Source organism: Dermacentor andersoni, chromosome 7 (genome assembly GCF_023375885.2).
Source record: "Dermacentor andersoni chromosome 7, qqDerAnde1_hic_scaffold, whole genome shotgun sequence".
NCBI lineage: Eukaryota > Metazoa > Arthropoda > Arachnida > Ixodida > Ixodidae > Dermacentor > Dermacentor andersoni.
In genome coordinates, this window is record NC_092820.1 from 149,198,020 (window position 1) to 149,216,531 (window position 18,512).

At 45.9% G+C, this 18,512-nt stretch overlaps 2 protein-coding genes across 3 annotated transcripts in view; both read right to left on the reverse strand.

Annotated features, from left to right (window-relative positions):
- The window catches only part of LOC126533647 (uncharacterized), an 84,706-nt gene that overhangs the window by 24,382 nt on the left and 41,812 nt on the right, over positions 1-18,512 (reverse strand). The window lies entirely within an intron of this gene.
- Positions 13,895-18,512, reverse strand: part of Past1 (putative achaete scute target 1) — a 42,694-nt gene continuing 38,076 nt past the window's right edge. Inside the window, exon 2 of the mRNA XM_055072231.2 lies at positions 13,895-15,154. Coding sequence (XP_054928206.1) covers positions 14,456-15,154 — 699 coding nt within the window. The 3' untranslated portion in view covers positions 13,895-14,455. The remainder of the gene's footprint in view (positions 15,155-18,512) is intronic.

Below are 18,512 nucleotides of genomic sequence, written 5' to 3' on the forward strand. Positions count from 1 at the left end.
GTGTGAACAAAAAGAACAAGCGCAGATACTGCTGCGTTAAGAAATGTCACAACCGCGAAGGGGATGTCGGCATCAAATTGTACCGCTTCCCTTTAAAACCGGGGGAAGCAACCCGGCGGCTGAAGTGTATCGTCGCGGTTCGTGTCGATCTTGCGAGTTTCTGTTAAACGAACTAAGACGGAAGTGCAAAAACAAGAAAAAGAAATGAAAATGAGCCAGCAGCAGCATCTGCACAAATACACAATAAAGCGTCAACTGCATAAAAATGCGTGAACTGATTCCGGCTGTTGTAAATCAGTTTTGATAGTTGTTTAGCTCGTCTTGCTTCAAAACAAGATTGCAGTAGTTGTTAGGTGTCAAATCTAGCTTCGTAAGCGCTTGTATGCGCTGTGCTTCTTCCTGCGCCAAGATCAAGACGCGAATGCTGGAACCGAGCTCATTTGTGCCGATGTTTTCTCGCGCTTAGAACAACAGAACTAAGGTTGGAGTACACTGCAGAACACTTCGAGTATTCGAAAATTAGCATTTCCCTCGCGCACACAAGCGCATGTTTGTTCAGTCTTCACGTCGTTTAGTCTCCGCTGATTGCTCTCTATGATGCTTCAGCGGTAATGCCCTCTCACAGTCGAGCCCGAACGACAATACCAGCATATGCTCGAGGCACTTCGTCAACGGACAACAAAGCACTTACCTGCCAATTCGCGAAAACCTATACAATGTGAGGGGCAAGGCACGCTCCAAGTAAGGAAGCGACAAATGACAGTTCAAAGACGTCCACGGCCGTATTTGCTCACTTTAGTGGCATAAAATAATGATTTGTTAACGCACTTCGAGATCGACGTCGTAAGCATACTTACTTTGTTGTGACAAATACTTCGCGACCTGCGGTGGTTGCTTAGTGGCTGCGGTGTTGGGCTGCTGAGCGCGAGGTCGCGGGAATAAATCCCGGCCACGGCGGCGGAGTTTCGATGGGGTCGAAATACCAGAACACCCGTGTAATTAGATTTAGGTCCACTTTAAAGAACCTCAAGCGGTCCAAATTATTCCGGAGTCTCCCACCACGGCGTGCCTCCTAATCAGATCGTGGTTTTGGCACCTAAAACACCACAATTTAATTTAAGCACCTCACTGTGATGTCCGTGCTGTTTACTTCTTTGACACGGTATATGTGGTTGTAGTAAAATAGTTTACGTCCTTTCTCAAGCGTCGATGGTCCAAAATGGGCCTCGACGTTTTCGATTGCATTAAAACCGCAATTTAGAACGTCCGAAAGGTTTCAAACGAGCGCCGCAAAAGCATGCCTCCGCAACAGCGGCCGCCTCGGTGTTTCGCGCAACTGACACGGTGGCGCTGACGGCTGAGCCGATCGCCGCGCCGCCTGACCATTGCAGGGAGCCTATAGGTGAAATATGTGCTAAAGTCTTGTAAACCAAGTCGTCATTAGATTAAACGCCGTGACATGGATTTTAAATAAGGTTTGCGCGCATCTATGTCAAAATTCCATAGCCCCATTATGTCCACGCGCTAGCGGTCTATTATTATTCGATCCCTCTTTGTTTATGTTTACAGGTTGGTGGCTGCTTTTAAACCGCTGCTCTGTAGTCGGGGCCCCGTGCCGTAGATATATAATCAAAACGCGCAATGGCTGGCAGGCACAGGCAGAGGGCTGAACCGGCTCTTTCATATATATTGGCAGCCGATCCACCCGAAGGCTGGCTGTATAGAGCTTTTTTTTTTCTTCTTCTTACTGATGTGATATTGCAGAGCAAAAAGATAACCGAAATAATGGGCCCGACCAAAAGAAATGGCCCAAGCAGACAGGCTGCCGAGTTCTATCTCTTTTGCGTCGTCTTGTCTTCCACCAACCGTCTGAGAAAATGCATGCCCTTGCGAGGCCATCGTCAACTCATCGCTGACCGATATAGGCGTTAAAACGGGAGCTTTCCAAGTGTACTTCGCAATTAAATTTGCGGCTCACTCAGTCATCAGGAATAGTGAATTATGAAGCAGTTGCATGAGAACATCGGCTAATACTCGCCCGCATAAAGTGCGTCATCTCGCTCACACACAATACTTTGAAAGACTGTGGCGTCTTATAGACACCGATATTTAGTTTATTTAAATAGCTTCTGAAGTGCAAAATGTCAGTATAATGCAACTGCATGAGGAAGACCACGCAAGCCCCGATTCGCGATACACTAGAAATTATCGGGAAAACACGGGAAAGGCGGGAAATGGAAATTCAAGACGATGAGCGAAACGAGAACAAGGTGAAAGCAGGAGCCAACGTTTCGACAAGTGGCCAATTGTCTTCTTCAAGGCCACTTGAAGAAGACAAGTCCACTTGTCAAAACTTTGGCTCCTGCTTTCACCTTGTTCTCGTTTTGCCCACTGACTAGAAATTATTGTGACATCAGCGATGACACTTAATCTACTGTGCGGCGTCGTAGATTTCGTGCAGTTCCCGCGTGCTTTGTTCGTTTATGCAAAGAAAAGGCGCGCAATAGTTGCACCACTTTAAATTCTCGCTAATTGTAGGAAACAATGCGTGTTTAATCACCCGTTTATTAATAAGTAACATCACAAAAAGAATTGTCGCAGCTACAAGGTCACAAGAAGCTAGTGCAGGAAATTCAAGATGATGTCACAAACCGTACGTACATACGTAATCTGGCACACCAACTGCTATTCTCGATAAGATCACCCTGCGCTATTTTAAGGGTATTTTTAGTCGGTGTCAGCTGAGATCACTCTGCGCTATTTCAAGGGAAATTTCCAGCAGTCCAGCATAATTAATATTTTTGGTCGGTGTCAGGAATCACTTAATCACACCCAAGGTAACACAGATTCACACCGAGCTCAAAATTTCCCTACTTACCATGTCCCGTATGCAGCAAACATTTCACTTGCCCCACCGGCCCCCAGAAGCTGATCGAGCTTCACTTGTGTATGCAGTCACATACCGAATGCCTTTTATTTTATTTCGTTTATTTATTTTCACTATACATATATTGTTAATTGTCTTTGGCAGGTAACACAATTCTAGTCCTTGAGCTGGATTACTCAAAGAGGCGGACATAACCTTGCGCGAGACATGGAAATGCATATGTATTCGACTAATCACCACACATTCGCCAGTGAACTTTTAAAACTAATTACCTTACGGCACATATCAATTTACGAAGTGTAGCCCGCGAGTCCGCAAGGCGTATGCACATGAAGCGAATTCTCCACAGGATGACACCAGACATTCATTCCCAAAGTGTGCGACAAAATGCATGTTGCCTTCGATGCATAAAACGGCGTTCTGTAAGATAAGCGGAACATCTTTACGGTGCATCTTTGCCTCGAAATCGCGGTGTCATCCTCAGAATTCGTTCCAAGCGGATATGCCTTGCAAACACACCGGCGCTACAATTCATAAATTGCAATATGTGCCGTAATTAGCTGAAGCTTGTATGAAATTTTCTCAGTTATTGTACAAGTATAATGTCCGCCTTCGGAGCAATTGAGTCCAAGGATTAGAATCGTGTTATCTGCCATAGGAAATTTGTTAAATTTCTGCATAGTCTCAAAAACATATATATATATATATATATATATATATATATATATATATATATATATATATATATATATATATATATATATATGTAAACCTGCTGTTATCATCGATCAATATTTCGTTTAACAGAGACATGGTTAAGCGATAGCGATACGAATTTGTTTTCATTTCCATCATACACTCCGGAATATTGTCATCGCGTGTAATCCAACCACGGCGGTTCCGCAATCTTTATTTCACAAGATATAGAGTATAAACGCCGGATAGATTTAAATCTTAGTATGCCCGATTGCGAAGCAGTATGGATTGAAATCAATAATTCATGTTTCAATACCGGTGAAAAAAGCACTGTATTTGGCTGCATCTACCGATCACCGAGCTCTAGTATAAACACGTTTTGCTGCGCTCTAGATGAAATCTTGCACACTGTTTCGAATGAAAACAAGAACATGGTTATCATGGGAGACATAAACATCAATCTTCTGGATGAGAACTGCGCTTACAGCAGAGAATACATTAGCATCTGTCATGGATACGGTATCGAGTCGTTGTTACAACTACCCACTAGGTGCGTCTCTAACTCGACTACTCTCATCGATCATGCACTAACAAACCTGCTTTATCCCCCTAAAGCTTTTATCGTACGAAGCAACATAACCGACCACTTTCCAGTTATGCTCTCTTTTCCACGTCTTAATCACGCCATGGAAACTCTGTACACTAAACCCAGGTTTGACAAAGAACATTTCATAGAGCTAGTTAACAGTTCAGATTGGTCGCGCGTAACATCATTAAATGACGCTGAAGCCTCTTATACTGAGTTATCTGGCACAATTAAAGCTTGTATATCCTCAGCAACAACATTAGTTAAGTGCCGTAAACATTTTGCCTCCCCATCAAACCCTTGGCTTACACCAGGATTGTTGAAGAGCATGCGCAAGAAAGAAAACCTATATCGTAAATGCAAACATAGACTATTTAACCAATCCCTTAAGCTTCGATACAAGAAGTTTTGCACCTTACTGACATATCTACTTACACAAGCAAAGAAAACTTACTATGAAAATGTAATAAATGAAACCGGGAACGATTCTCGGAAACAATGGCAGATACTTAATGCGTTTCTGAATAAGAATCCTACTAGGAATAGAATAACGAAAATTAAAGAAAAAGACTGCACACTTACAAACCCTGAAGATATTGCATGCGCATTCAGCAACTTTTTTGGTACTGTGCCTGATATCCCTGGGGGCAATGACACTCACATGCCACGCTTGACAAAACAATCATTTTATCTGTTCCCAACTACACCCAGTGAAGTTCGAGCAACAATTATGAATCTTAAAAATTGCAGTCCTGGTTTAGATTCCATATGCTCGTATCATATCAAAGAAATTGTTGACAGCATATGTGAAGCTTGCAGTCACGTTGTCAATTTAATCTTTAAAACTGCCGTTTTTCCTAGTGACTTGAAAAAGTCAAAAATAATTCCTGTGCACAAAAAAGGAGACATCACCTTACTAGCAAACTACAGGCCCATATCTATCTTGCCGTGTTTCAGTAAAGTGATAGAAAAACTATTAGCACAGTGCCTATCTAATTACTTGGACAAGTTCCAATTATTAACACCAAGACAGTTTGGTTTTCGTGCTGGATATTCTACTAACCTAGCTTTAATCACCCTCACTGACAAGATAAAAGCGGAAATTGATGGGGGCAGATTCGTAGGATCTGTATTTATCGATTACTCGAAGGCATTCGATTCCATTAATCACAACATTCTCTTTACTAAACTCAGCGCATATGGCATAACAGGTCCATCTTTGGAACTACTGCGGAGCTATTTATACGACAGACAGCAACAGGTTTGCATTTCAGGAGTGTTGTCTGACACAAAAATAATTAATACTGGCGTTCCACAGGGGTCCATACTCGGTCCCCTTTTATTTCTAATCTTCATTAATGATTTCCCCAACTGCCTAACTTCTACAGAATGTCTTTTGTACGCGGACGACACCACTATTTACACCTCACATAACGACATCTTTAAGCTAACCGAGCTTTTAAATGATGAACTACATAATGTCAGTAGTTGGTGCAAAAAATATAAATTGCTGATTAACCCTCAGAAAACAAAGTTTGTGGTTTTTAGTTCACACAGTAAACCTCGACATAACCTTCTACCACTGTACATAGCTTCTCACCCAATATTACCATCTAATGAGTGCTCATTTTTAGGTGTTCAATTAGACCCCTTTCTAAAGTTTAATTTGCATGTCAGCTTCATAAAAAAGAAAGCTGCCTATGGTATCAGGGTGCTTTTAAAGGCCAGACAGTACTTTCAAAAGCACACTCTCCTAACATTGTATTATGCCTTCATTTATAGCCATTTAAATTACTGTATCAGTTCTTGGGGTCTTACATATCGCTGTCATATAGCTCCCTTGCAGCACATCCAAAATAACGCTGTCCGTATCATCGCTTCAGCTTCTTATAACGCTCATGTTACCCCCATCTTCACTGAGTTAAGTATCCTCACTATAAATAAAATTATCTGGTACAACCACAGCATCGCTATTTACCGCCTTCTTCAAAACCCACAATTACATTATGTCATTGGCAGGAATAGTCTTGCTAATCCTAACACTACCAGGTTCTCTGTACAACATAACCTTTTACTTCCAAAATCACGCAGCAACTATGGCAAACTAACTGTTGGTTTTGCTAGTGTGAAAATGTGGAATAATTTACCTACTCACGTGAAATCCTCACCTACATTATCGTCATACCAACGTTCACTGAGAGAGAGAGAGAAGTTTAATGATACGAAATGCTGAGAGGTCGGCCTGAGGTATATTCCTCTAGCCAGCTACTCGGCATTGGGGGAAGGGGAAGAGGGAAAGAAAGAGAGAAGAGGTGCATGATGGGTGACGATGACGATAGAAGGAAGATGTAGAACATATCGCAAGCAATTTAGCATGCTCAAAGTCTGCAATCCAAGCCCGTAGTTTTTAAGAAGTTCAGTAATGCCTGAATGGCCTTGAAACTTGATCGAGCATCTGGCCAAGGGCCTAAAATAACGTCCTCCGACAACGGTGCGCTGTCGAGACGCGTAAGGTCGTTGTTCAACCTTTCACGCTCTTCCACGTACTTAAGGCAGTCACAAAGCACATGACCTATAGTCTCAGTCACATTGCACACCTCCCAGTGCGGAGACTCGGTGCGTCGCATGAGGTGCACGTATCCGCGCGTAAACGCTACCCCCAGCCTTAGTCTGTGCAGAAGACTGGCACCGCTTCGATGAAACGGTGCCAGTTCACTGAGAGCTTATATTAATACCCTGTAAACTGCATCTATTCTTTGAAGTATGTTTATGTTGCTTATTATGTAATTTCTTTTATGTTGTGATGTGTTGCCATAGGCTTTATTACTTTAACACTGTATAAATTGTGTAATCCATTCTTTGTTTATAACCGCAACTGACGCCTTTTTATTTATATATTATTATGTAACTAAGAACAAGAGGTCCCGCTGCAGTTTATAACTGTGGGACCTCTTTCTGTATAACTTCTACTGCATATATGTACTACTAATGAATGAAGCAATAAAACTTGAAACTTGAAACTTGAAAAAAAAATATATATATATATATATATACAGTAGTCTATATTTATTTATTCCGATACCTCAAAGGCACTCGAAGGGGTTTTACATGAGGGGTGGGCGCGTACATTTTATTTAATATAAGTTAGTTGTTCGATGATGCGTTTAAAATGAAGAGGGTTCTCATGAATAACAGCTGAAGCCCGGGAAGATCACTCCAGTCTCTTGAGCTACGAAAAAAAAAAAAAAAAACCAAGATAGATGAGTGGTGGTTCGGGCTGGAGGAGGATACACGCGTCCTTGTTGTGGTTGGTCCGTTTGGAACGGCGGTAAACTGGCCAAATATTGGAGGACCGGGGACATGCGTGGAAGAACTTGTGGAATGGCGAGAGACGAGCAGCTTTTCGGCGAAGCACAAGGTTAGGTAGTACTGGAAGTGAAATAATAATCAGAGACAATAAACCGCGCTGCACGATTTTGAATTCCTTCTAACACGTTAATATGGCTCGCTTGGTAAGGGTCCCATATAGCACATACGTATTCGACTTTAGGTCTGATGAAAGTACAATGTGCTAGATGTTTGACAGGGGCGGGAGCAAGTCGGAGGTTACGGCGCACGTAGCCAACGATGCGGTAAGCAACGCTAGTTATATTGTTGAAGTGTGTGAACGATGACATATCGGAGCGAAGACTGATACCAAAGTATCTGTAAGCGCTCACTAAGGAAATAATGGAACCATTGAATACATATTCACGGACGGGATAGGAGCTAGGGACTGCGGCGGAAACATAAAAGGGATGACTTGTTAGTATTCAAGCTCATTAATCATTTTTTGCACCAAGTTTCGATGAGAAAAGTATCAGCTTGAAGAGCTGGTACGCCGTCATTATTATTAATTTGCGGATAGAGCACGCAGTCATCAGCAAATAAGCGTATTTCTGATTAAATGTTAGTCGGTAGGTCGTTAATGTGCACAGGGAAAAGCAGGGAGCCAAGTACAGTTCCCTGCGGAACGCCAGAATCTACACGGGGAAAGGGCAGAAGAGTGGCCATTAGCATATACAAATTGTTGTCGGTCAGTTAAAAAGTTACGCACCCAATCAAATACATGGGTATTAAGATTTAGTATCGAAAGTTGTTGAAATAATCGGTAGTGAGGTACTTTATCGAAAGCCTTCTCGAAGTCAAGGAACAACGCATCAACGGCAGTGTTAGTGTCAAGACTAGAACAGATATCGTTAATAAAGAGTGCAAGTTGGGTGTCGCACGAGAGACCTTTTTGGAAACCATGCTGGTTAGGGTGAAAAAAAATTTACTGAAAGGATAAAATTTACGATTGGAGAATAAAGAACGTGTTCCATCAGTTTGGAACAAACACTTGTCAGGAATATTGAACAGTAATCTTTAGGTGATGATGGGTTACCTTTCTTCGGAACTGGAATGATCTTGCCCACTTTCCAATCCAATGGAACCACGCCAGGGGAGTGAGACTGCTGAAATATGTACGACAAGATAATGCTTGTAACGCGCTCAGTACTTCTTAATATTTTCGTGTTTATGCCATTCACCCCGGCGGATGATGTTAGCTTTAGAGAACCGATTATTTTAGAAATGTCGGGAGCGTCGAACGAAATTTCTGGCATCAGTGGATGAGCTGTTACGGGCAGGGGAAGCAAGGTGTCAGATGTTTCGCGGGTGAATACTGAACAGAAAGCGGCATTAAGTACATGCGCAGAACGTTGCATGACCTTGCTCGTTACGCAAAGACAGTGTGTTAAAGGGGGCGAGTTTCATGGAAATCCAGAACTTCCTTGGGTTATTTCGTATCACATCAGGTACATATGAAGTAAAAAAAAAATTATTGTTGAGCGTCAGCAGAGAGTGAACGACCGAACTTTGTTCTTAAACAACTTCCAATATATATATTAAAAAAAACTTTCTGTTCATGTGGCAGTCCCATAGCACACTCTTCCACCCGGTTCAAGGAATTGTTTTTATTGGTATTTCTTCAGCTAGTCAAGCTGCGGCTGTTTTCACGCACCGCGGCCCAACTGGATTGACGAACCAGCATGGTACAAGTGGTACAAGACGATTTTGCTGCAGCTTCACGGCTCTGTTACTGACGTCACAGAGCGGCACCATCGAAGAGGCCACAGCGGGAAGATAGCGCCACGTAATTCGAATTTACGAGTGGCAGCTCGCGAAACGTAAAGGTCCAGTGGCAGCTCGCGAAACGTAAAGGTTATCATACACTGTAAAATAATTTACACCCTTAAATGTGAGTGAGGGTGTAAATAAGTCCATAACTCACCATTACATCCGAAAAGGGTGCACATGTGTGAGTTGCAGACCGATTTACACCCTTATTCAGTTTTAAAGGTGCAATTTATTTTACACTCTTAAATGTTTACACCCTTTGGGGTGTATATTTCCCACACAACAATAGTGGTTACCTGCCTTGCTTGCGGTTCCTTTCTTGAAAACGCCGCGCCCGCTACTTTCCTGTCGGCACTGCTGTGTCATGCTGATAACGCACATACCGTTCGTTACTGGGAAGTACCGGGCTCGCAGCGTTAAAGAAAGGAAATACGAAGAAGACAGATGACGTTTATCGTACACCCCAGAACGAAATTACACCCTTTAGGTTGTATCTTGCCACACAACGATAAACGTCATCTGTCTTGTCCGCATGTCCTTTCTTTAACGCTCCCAGCCCAGTACTTCCCAGTAACGAACGGCATGCGTGTTATCAGCATGACATAGCATTCCCGACAGGAAAGTAGCGGGCGCGGCGTTCTCAAGAAAGGAAACGCAAGCAAGGCAGATGACGATTATTGTTGTGTGGCAGATATACACCCCAAAGGGTGTACCTTTGTCTAAGAGTGTTGTATGGCAAGATACGACTCAAAGGGTGTCAACATAGAGTGTACAGCACTCTTAAAAATTACACCTTTTGGGGCTTATCTTGTCCCATAACGATAATCGTCATCTGTCTTGCCCACGTTTCTTTTCTTTAACGCTGCGAGCCTAGTACTTCCCAGTCACGAACGACTTGCGCGTTATCAGTGTGACACAGCATTCTCGACAGGAAAGTAGCGAGCGCCGAGTTTTCAAAAAAGGTAACGCAAGCAAGGCAGATGACTATTATTGTTGGGGGACAAATATACACCCCAAAGGGTGCAATCATTTTAAGTGTGCACACTCTTAAACAAATGTACACCCTCAGGGTGTACATTTGCCACACAACAATAATCGTCATCTGTCTTGCGTTTCCTATCTTGAAAACGTTGCGCTCGCTACTTTCCTGTAGAGAATGACGTGTGGCTATGTGCGTTGTCATGGTGGAGCTTGACCGTGTCTTTGACGTCAGCCCTCACGCGCGCGAGCCGGTGTCTCAATCTCTTGAGCACCTCCAGGTAAAAGGCTCAGTTGACAGTTTCTCCCTGCGGTACAAGCTAAAAATGGACGATTCCTCGGGCGTGAAAGAAGACAATGAGCATCGTTTTGATGCGAGACTTGCTTATTCGCGTTTTCTTGGGGCGGGGGGATGACTTTGTGTGCCACTCGCTGCTCTGCCTTTTCGATTCTGGGTCGTACTCGAACATCCAGGATTCGTCTCTGGTTACGACAGAGGAAAGTCCGGCTCATTTTGAATCAAATCCAAGAATTCTTGGCAGCGCAAAACTCTAAGTTCTTTCGTCAACACTTTTTGCACAAGCTTCGTGCAGACCTTGCGCATTTGCAGATCTTCGGTCACTATCCCATGTACCGCATATGTGGACATGTGTACGGAGTCAGCAATTTTCTGGATGCTCAATCGACGGTCGGAACGCAGAACTTTGTGCACACGATAAACGTTTTCGTCGGTTCTGGTCGATGTTGGGCGTCCAGAACGGGCTTCGTCGGCGACCTCCTCCCGGCCCTCCTTGAACGCCGTGTGACACCTCCCGGACTCACGTGCAAGGGTTCCTCGAGGAATGCAACCCGACGCATTACAAGGCTGCGCCACAAATTCACTGGCTATGTGCCACTTCTCAAAGAACGCCATTGACGCCAACGCTTCAGCGAGCTGAGCCATGAATTGTACCGGGTATGTGCCGCTCTTCAATGAACCTCTCGCCAACTTGAGTCGCCCAGTATGTGTCACTGAGTGTGCGGCAAGCGAGGGAACAATTAGATTTCGCAGGCACCGGCACGCCACGCCTCTCATCTCGGAGGCCACGTGCGGAGTTCTCGACAGTGCCACTAGATGGCGCAGCGTGTCCGGAAAGAAGAGCGAGAGGAACTCGGTTGCCGCATGACGCGTTTCTCGGCGTTCGCACGCATCACCGGCGCGCCATGCATTTCCGAAGCCACGCGCAGGCTTTGTAGCGGCGGCGCTAGATGACGCTGAGTGTTCTTAGCCAAGCGCTAAATAAGAGTCCCGCTGCAGCACACGCCTCATACATATAACTCGTTTCGATGATGGCGCTACGTTGTGTCTCTGTATTTATTCAATGCTAACGCATTGCCGTTGACAGACATCATGAGATGGGTTCTGCCGCAAATTTTTCTTATCTGATTTCGATTTTGAATTCAGCGTTTAAAACCTCCATCCCTATTTGTACTATTATACCTACGCTTGCAAGGGATCCTGCTTTATCAATACCTTCTCCGATTTTCTTCCATCGAATACTCATATCGTCTCTTATCTCGACTGCTGACCAGCTAATATTTACATACTGAATTCTAATACTTGTGGAAAGCGGACACTTCATAAGAGAATTACGATGTGCCGAGTCGTTCCCAGGTTTCCTTTTTGATGCGTAAGCATTTCTATGCCTACCCAACGAGGAAACCCATCCGTCGGTCCGTTACGTAAAACGATCGCTTTCAACATAGGGCCGGCAGCAGCGACCGAATTGACCTTCGTGCTGCCTCTCGCTTTAACACGGCCCAAGCGGCAAGGACACAGCGCACACGAAGCTATCAGCAATCGGCGCACTGTGTCCTCATCGCATATCGCTTTGAAGACAGGGCCCGCGCGCCTCGCTTCAACGTGAACTAAGCGACGAGAGCACAGCGCACACAAGCCTATCAGTACATCGTGCATTCTGTCCCCATCGCAGATCGCGTTCAAGATAGGTCCCGCGCGGCCGCACCATACGCAGCCACCGCTGAAGCATGGCTGATTACGGTTAATAACGGTTGGAACGCAGATGGATAAGGCGCTAAAGAGCGAGAACAGCTTATAATGATCGGAACGTCATGAGCGCACCTGGCGCCGCCACCTGCAGTAGTTTGCTTGTCTCCACGCAGTTCGTGTCCTCGCAGCGCTGTCATTTATACTGGTCGTATCGTTTCGTAACATTGATACTGACACCGGTCTGCGTGGAGATGAGCAAGTGGCGCAATGCTTACGCATACTCAGGCGCAACTCCCAGAGAAGATTTTGCTAGATTTTTTTTTTTTTTTTGCAGCACACACATATCTCATCTTGTGGCGCACTATTTTGCTCCGGTATGTTATTGCCCTTCGGCACTAGAGACGTTTAGCGTGTCCGGTATTCCGGCAAGCGCGGGCGGTTTGCCGGTTTAGCGGGGGCGTAAACGTGAGCGGCCAGATTGGTGGCGCCAGCTGGTGGCGCAAAGCTCAACCACACAAACACAAAGCTAATTACTGTATTCTGCTTAGCTGCTGGTGTAAATGTTCGGCAGTGGCGTAATCGTGTTCACAATTACGCCGCTGCCTAGAATTTGCATCAGTAGCGAAGCAGGATATGGTGGGTTACTGCAGCTTTAGCTCTGTGTTTGTCTGGTTGAACTCTACGCTACCAGGTGGCTGCACCGCTCTGGCCGCTCACGTGTACGCCCCCGCAAATCCGGCAATCCGCCCAAACCGCTCCCGTTTACCAGAATAGCGGATAGGCTAAAAGTCTCTACTAACATATCCAATTTCCAATTTAGCGTCTGTCTCACTTTCTATTTTATGACACCTAGTTATCTGTTTACTTTGTTACGTACCCTGTACTTGGTGCCAACTTTCGTGACCATTCCGTGTCCACCATGGCTTTTGAGGTGCAGATATTTGTGCACTTCAGCTGGACATGTTATTTTACCAATGTTCTATAGTATTTATTCATATCTAATCTCGCTCTGCGCTTCGACTTGTGAAGGACACTATTATCGCATTTGTGTGGCGCCCTCCAGTGGCGCAGCCACAAATTTTTTTGTCGGCTACGCCGCTGGAGTTGCTTCATCATATGGATATCAACGCCTGTAATACTGTTCACGATCGAGTTGGGGGTCCCTTTAGCATACTGTAACTGACTTCCGCTCCACTCCTGGCTAACTTCCACGAAACACCACGAAACAGTCTTCCTCCGAATAGCGGTGCTGCAGGTGCCCGTACTCCATCCCCTCTTCAACACATCGGGACACAGCTGCCACCAGTATACAAGGTGGCGTATACGTCCCAGCTGTTCAGCAAACAATGAGCACGCCTAAGGCACGCACCTCATGCACATGCACGATCATCCAAGCTCGGCAAGTGTGGCGATAAGACAGCTCAAAGTACAAACAGCCGGGTACCTCGAAAAATTTGTAGGCGAGGAATTTCATGTTACTTATCCTAAGTGCTTCTTCACAATGTCATTAAAGCAAGCGGGGAGCGCGCGCTCCCCACCACTGGATCTTAACGGCACGAACGCTACGACGCCCGACACAAAACACAAGAGACTCCTTCCATGCGTGACATACACCTTTTTATTTAAAACATGGACCCAAACGTGCATAGGCACCGACTGGCACTACCCGTCTCGAGTTCTCGCCAGATAAACAGCCAACTCTCTCCTTTTTCCTTTCTCTTAAAGTAAAAAAAAAGACAGCAATAAACAGCCAACTCTCTCCTTTTTCCTTTCTTTTAAAGTAAAAAAAAGACAGCAAAAGGCTCACGCAGTTAAGGACGTGCGCCCCCCAAAGGCAACAGAGGTCGCTGCGTAACACTCGGACGTCGTGATCTTACATCGCCAAAACGCGACACATCGTTCCTGCTAAAGGGGGGTGTTTAGAAGGGAGCGCACCTTTCTAAGCCCGCAGGAGAAGACGTCGACGCCCTTTTCTTTCCCCTTTCATTCTCGAGCTGCTTCCAAGCCGGACAACTTGCGCGCTATCGCCGACAGGCGGCGCAAGCGGCGACACAGCAGAATCCGCGCGCGCCTAGCTGGCCCCCGTTTTTTACACGAATAGCAACTCTTCTCTTTATTCCGACCTGCCTTTTTTTTTTCTTTCTTTTTGCAAACAAAGGGGCTAAGCGGCCGCGAAGGGCCTCTTCGACGGGGGTATCAGGTGTTCGGGCAACTCTGTGGGCAGATCGTGTCCCGCCACCTTCACGCTGATCAGATGCATAGCGAGCGCGAACTCGTCGGCGTCCAGCATGCCGTCCTTGTCGAGGTCCGACAGCTTCCAAACCTTGCCCAGCACCGAGTTCGGCAGTTTGCTCTTCACCATCTCGCCCTTCGCCGCGGCCCCCGAAATCTTGCCGTCCACGGGACCCAGCGAGCTGAACAGCTCGTCGTACTTGAACCGCTCCCGGGCCACGATCCAGTCCGGTTCCAGGGAACCGGCGTCCACGCCTTCGCCGCGGCCGTAGCCGAACGGGCTCTGTTCTAGCCCGTCGAACGCGCCGCCCTTGACCACGGCGTCGTCCCGCTGCTCGGTCTGCTCGTGCGGTATCATGGCCATCAGCTGGGCGATGTCCTCCGCCAGCATGCGGTCCACCGTCTCCAGGAGCCGCGGCTTGAGCGCGTGGAACTTGGTGAAGTCGTGCTGCGCCAGCTTCTCCTGCATCTCGCGCAGGTCGGGAAAGTCGCCCGGCGATATCTGCTGCTCGCGCTGGATCTCGGCGTACAGGTTGCCCAGGCCCTTGATGAGCTCCTTCTTCTTGCTGTCCTTGCCGAACATGGACGGCATCTCCTTGCGCAGCGAGCTGATGATGTGCGCGTGAACCTGCGAGTGGCAAGAAGAGAAAGAGACAGTGTCAAAGCGTTGAACCTAATCACTCGAGAGTCTTAGAGTTTGTCCTCCGAAATCGTTCGTTATACGGGTCACTTCGTTGTTAAGGGTCGCGCACCGCACAGCTCACAATATAAAACCGGGTCAGAATTATGCCTTCGTTATATAGGTAATTTCGTTGTAGAGGCGTCCGTTGTAGAGGAGCTCGACTGCACCGTGTTACAGTAAACGTAGACGGCAGATTGAGACTCATCTTCCGACACTTCGTACAACACGTGAAACGTTCTTGTGGTGATTGAGCTGTTCTCGCCAAAGCAATACAAAATAGAACTGCATATATTATCGTTTGCACCGCTGCCCACGCTTTACATAAGATATTAAACAGCACATATGGTCCGTTACAGCAACAATAACACTGTCCTCTGCGGTTATTCTTTGCGCCGCAAGATGGTATTGCCAACCCGGCTACTCAAGTTTGCGCACCTGGTAACAACACAGCATTCCGTGAATGGCAATTACGTGTAAGGACAAACTAAAACTTCATCGCGCTGTACACAAGCTCTGAAACAAATTCGCGCGCGTACTATTAGGTTGCACGAGAACCTCGCCGGAGGTGGCAACTCTACGAAGTTTTACAATAAAACTGCCGGATCAACTTTCCAGCAACTTTCTTACCCTGAAAGCTCGAGAACCACGCAAACTGGGGGGCATATAAGCAAGGTACAGATGTGCAGCTCTCTAAGAAGGTCCCCATCATCATCATTATCATCATCAACCGATTTTTACGTCCGCTCCTAGAAAAAGGCCTCTCTCTGCGATCTCCAATTACCTCTATGTTGCGCTAGCTGATTCCAACTTGCACCGGCAAATTTCCTAGTTTCATCCCACCACCTACTTTTATGCCACCATCGACTTCGCTTCCCTTGGCGCCCATACTGCAACTGCAATGGTGTACCGGTTATCTAATCGCCCTATGGATTACATGGTCTGCCCAGCCCCATCTCTTTCCCTTAATGTCAACTATAGAATATCGGCTATCTCCGTTTGATCCATGATCCACAATGCTCTATTCCTGTCTCTTAACGTTATGCCGAACATGTTTCGCTCAATCGCTCTTTGTGCGGTCCTCAACTTGTTCTCGGGCTACTTTGTTAACCTCCTTTGGTAACCTTTAGGAAGGTACACGAACGTACCGCTGCTGGAGCCCAAACACAGCCATTTACGTTTTTACCAACGCTCACTGACAAAGTTAGTTACGAACAATTTGCTTCGGACTAAGTATGCTAACCTTGATTAACTGCTAATGAAAAAAATCAGCCACAATCTCTCAAACTGGGGAGCGCCAACGCCTTTGACGTAAGTACAATAATACGTTCCCCACGCTTCGCAACCGGATACATCCGTATAGGGGAGAGCACAGAGATGCCGAAAGCACAGCGTGGAAGAAAGAAAAAAAAAAGAAAGTAAAGAAATGAACGCGCTGTTGCACTGAGTGCATCCGAGGAATGGCTTAATTAAAATGAAGTAGAGTGTGTAAGCCACACCTCCTGATACTCTCTATCTCGAAAAAAATTATTATAGATGTTCTTTTTCTTAAAGGACTCGGCAAGGTTCGGGATTTCTCAAGCGAACCTGCATTCTACATAAGCGAACGCATTTCGATTAGCCAACCGAGACTCTGCGGGCACACATAGTTGGGCACACAAAAGCGCCGGCATTTCTTCGTATACTCTTTCTTTTTTTTTTTTGTTCTTCCGAGAAAACTCATTTCGCGCCAGATCGAGGATAACTTCCCGGGTAGACCACTGCACGTGCAACAGCCTTTAAGGGCGCTCCACGTACACAGCCTCACTCTCTCAGCTTCCATCGGTTTGCAACACACACGGAAGACGTGCACCCCGGCTTGGAAGGCGTCCAAGCACCGTACAGCGGCGTTAAGTACGTATCTCGGTCGAGAACCGGTCGCCGCGCTGGGCGCTGATGCAACTTTGCTCGAGAGAATGATCAGAATGATGCACGCGGCCGGGCGAGAGAGGAGGCGATGGAGGGGGGAGGAGGAAGCGGAATGGGAAGAAGGGGGAGGGTGGGAGGGGGCCACCCTCCTACCAAACTCCACGCGTCTCGCTAAAGTCGTGGATTTCACTGGAAGCCGACGGCCTCAGTGCCTATATAGTTGCCGAACCGTGAACTTTAACATCCGTAAAAAAACTCCGAAGGAACACGACGCCATACAGAGAGAGAGAGAGAGAGAGAGATACTGATTGTACGCTTACGTCAACATTTTCCCAGGGCCCGCACTAACCATAAGACACACCTCGACGGTACGGACACTGAAACGTTTGCCCTTAGAGACCACCACGCTATCACCATTCCTATGTAGCGCCAAGTCGAGAGAGAATAAGCCATAACCGACAACGTCCGCCCGATGCCGACGTAATTGGATCACATCAAATAACAACTGTAAGTGACAGCTGTAGACTTTCGTTAACGATGAGACACACGGGTTGACGTGTCGCACATTGTTACAGCGTCTGTACTAGAGACCGCGTTCTTACCGTCCCTATAGCCGAATTAAAAGAGAAGACGCTACGATACAACGTTCGTTCGAGCCGATCTAGTCAGTCCCGTTAACGGCAACAGAAGTGTTCGCGAGAATCCTTCATTACTGGGCCAGTCGATGTGGAGGCATGTTGAAAACACACAACACGTAACGAAGTCTTCTGCGGTGTCCCCGCCTTTTAGCGCTACACTTTCTCCGTGAGTATTAGCACGTGAATTTACGCTATAACAGGACAACCTGCCGCGCGACCTAGATCCAGCCTTATTGTTCTCGTCACGTTCTATTTTATTTTTATTTGTTTGTTTATTTTTTGCTCGATACACTCGTTCGTTATTCCTACTTGCCGTGGTGTTTTGTTGTTCACGAGACCCTTACGTATAGCTCTACATTCTTGTTAAATCTCTCGTGATAAAAAAAATCTAACTATGATCTGTGTTCCCCCTAACGTAATGAATGCCTTCGTGCCTCTTACCGCCTCAACACTGACCGCGTCGGTTCAAACCTTGGCCCATCAACCCGTCGTCTTCAAAGTCGGCAAATACGAAAGCTCGGCTCAGATTCATGGATCCAACGATTCGAACGGGAGACTGCCATTGAAACGATCGCGACCTCATGCATGTCGTGTGTGTATACTATATATATATATATATATATATATATATATATATATATATATATATATATATATATATATATATATATATATATATATATATATATATATATATATATATATATATATATATATATCCATGGCAAGAAGTCATCGCGAGACGCCATGTTTGTCTTGAC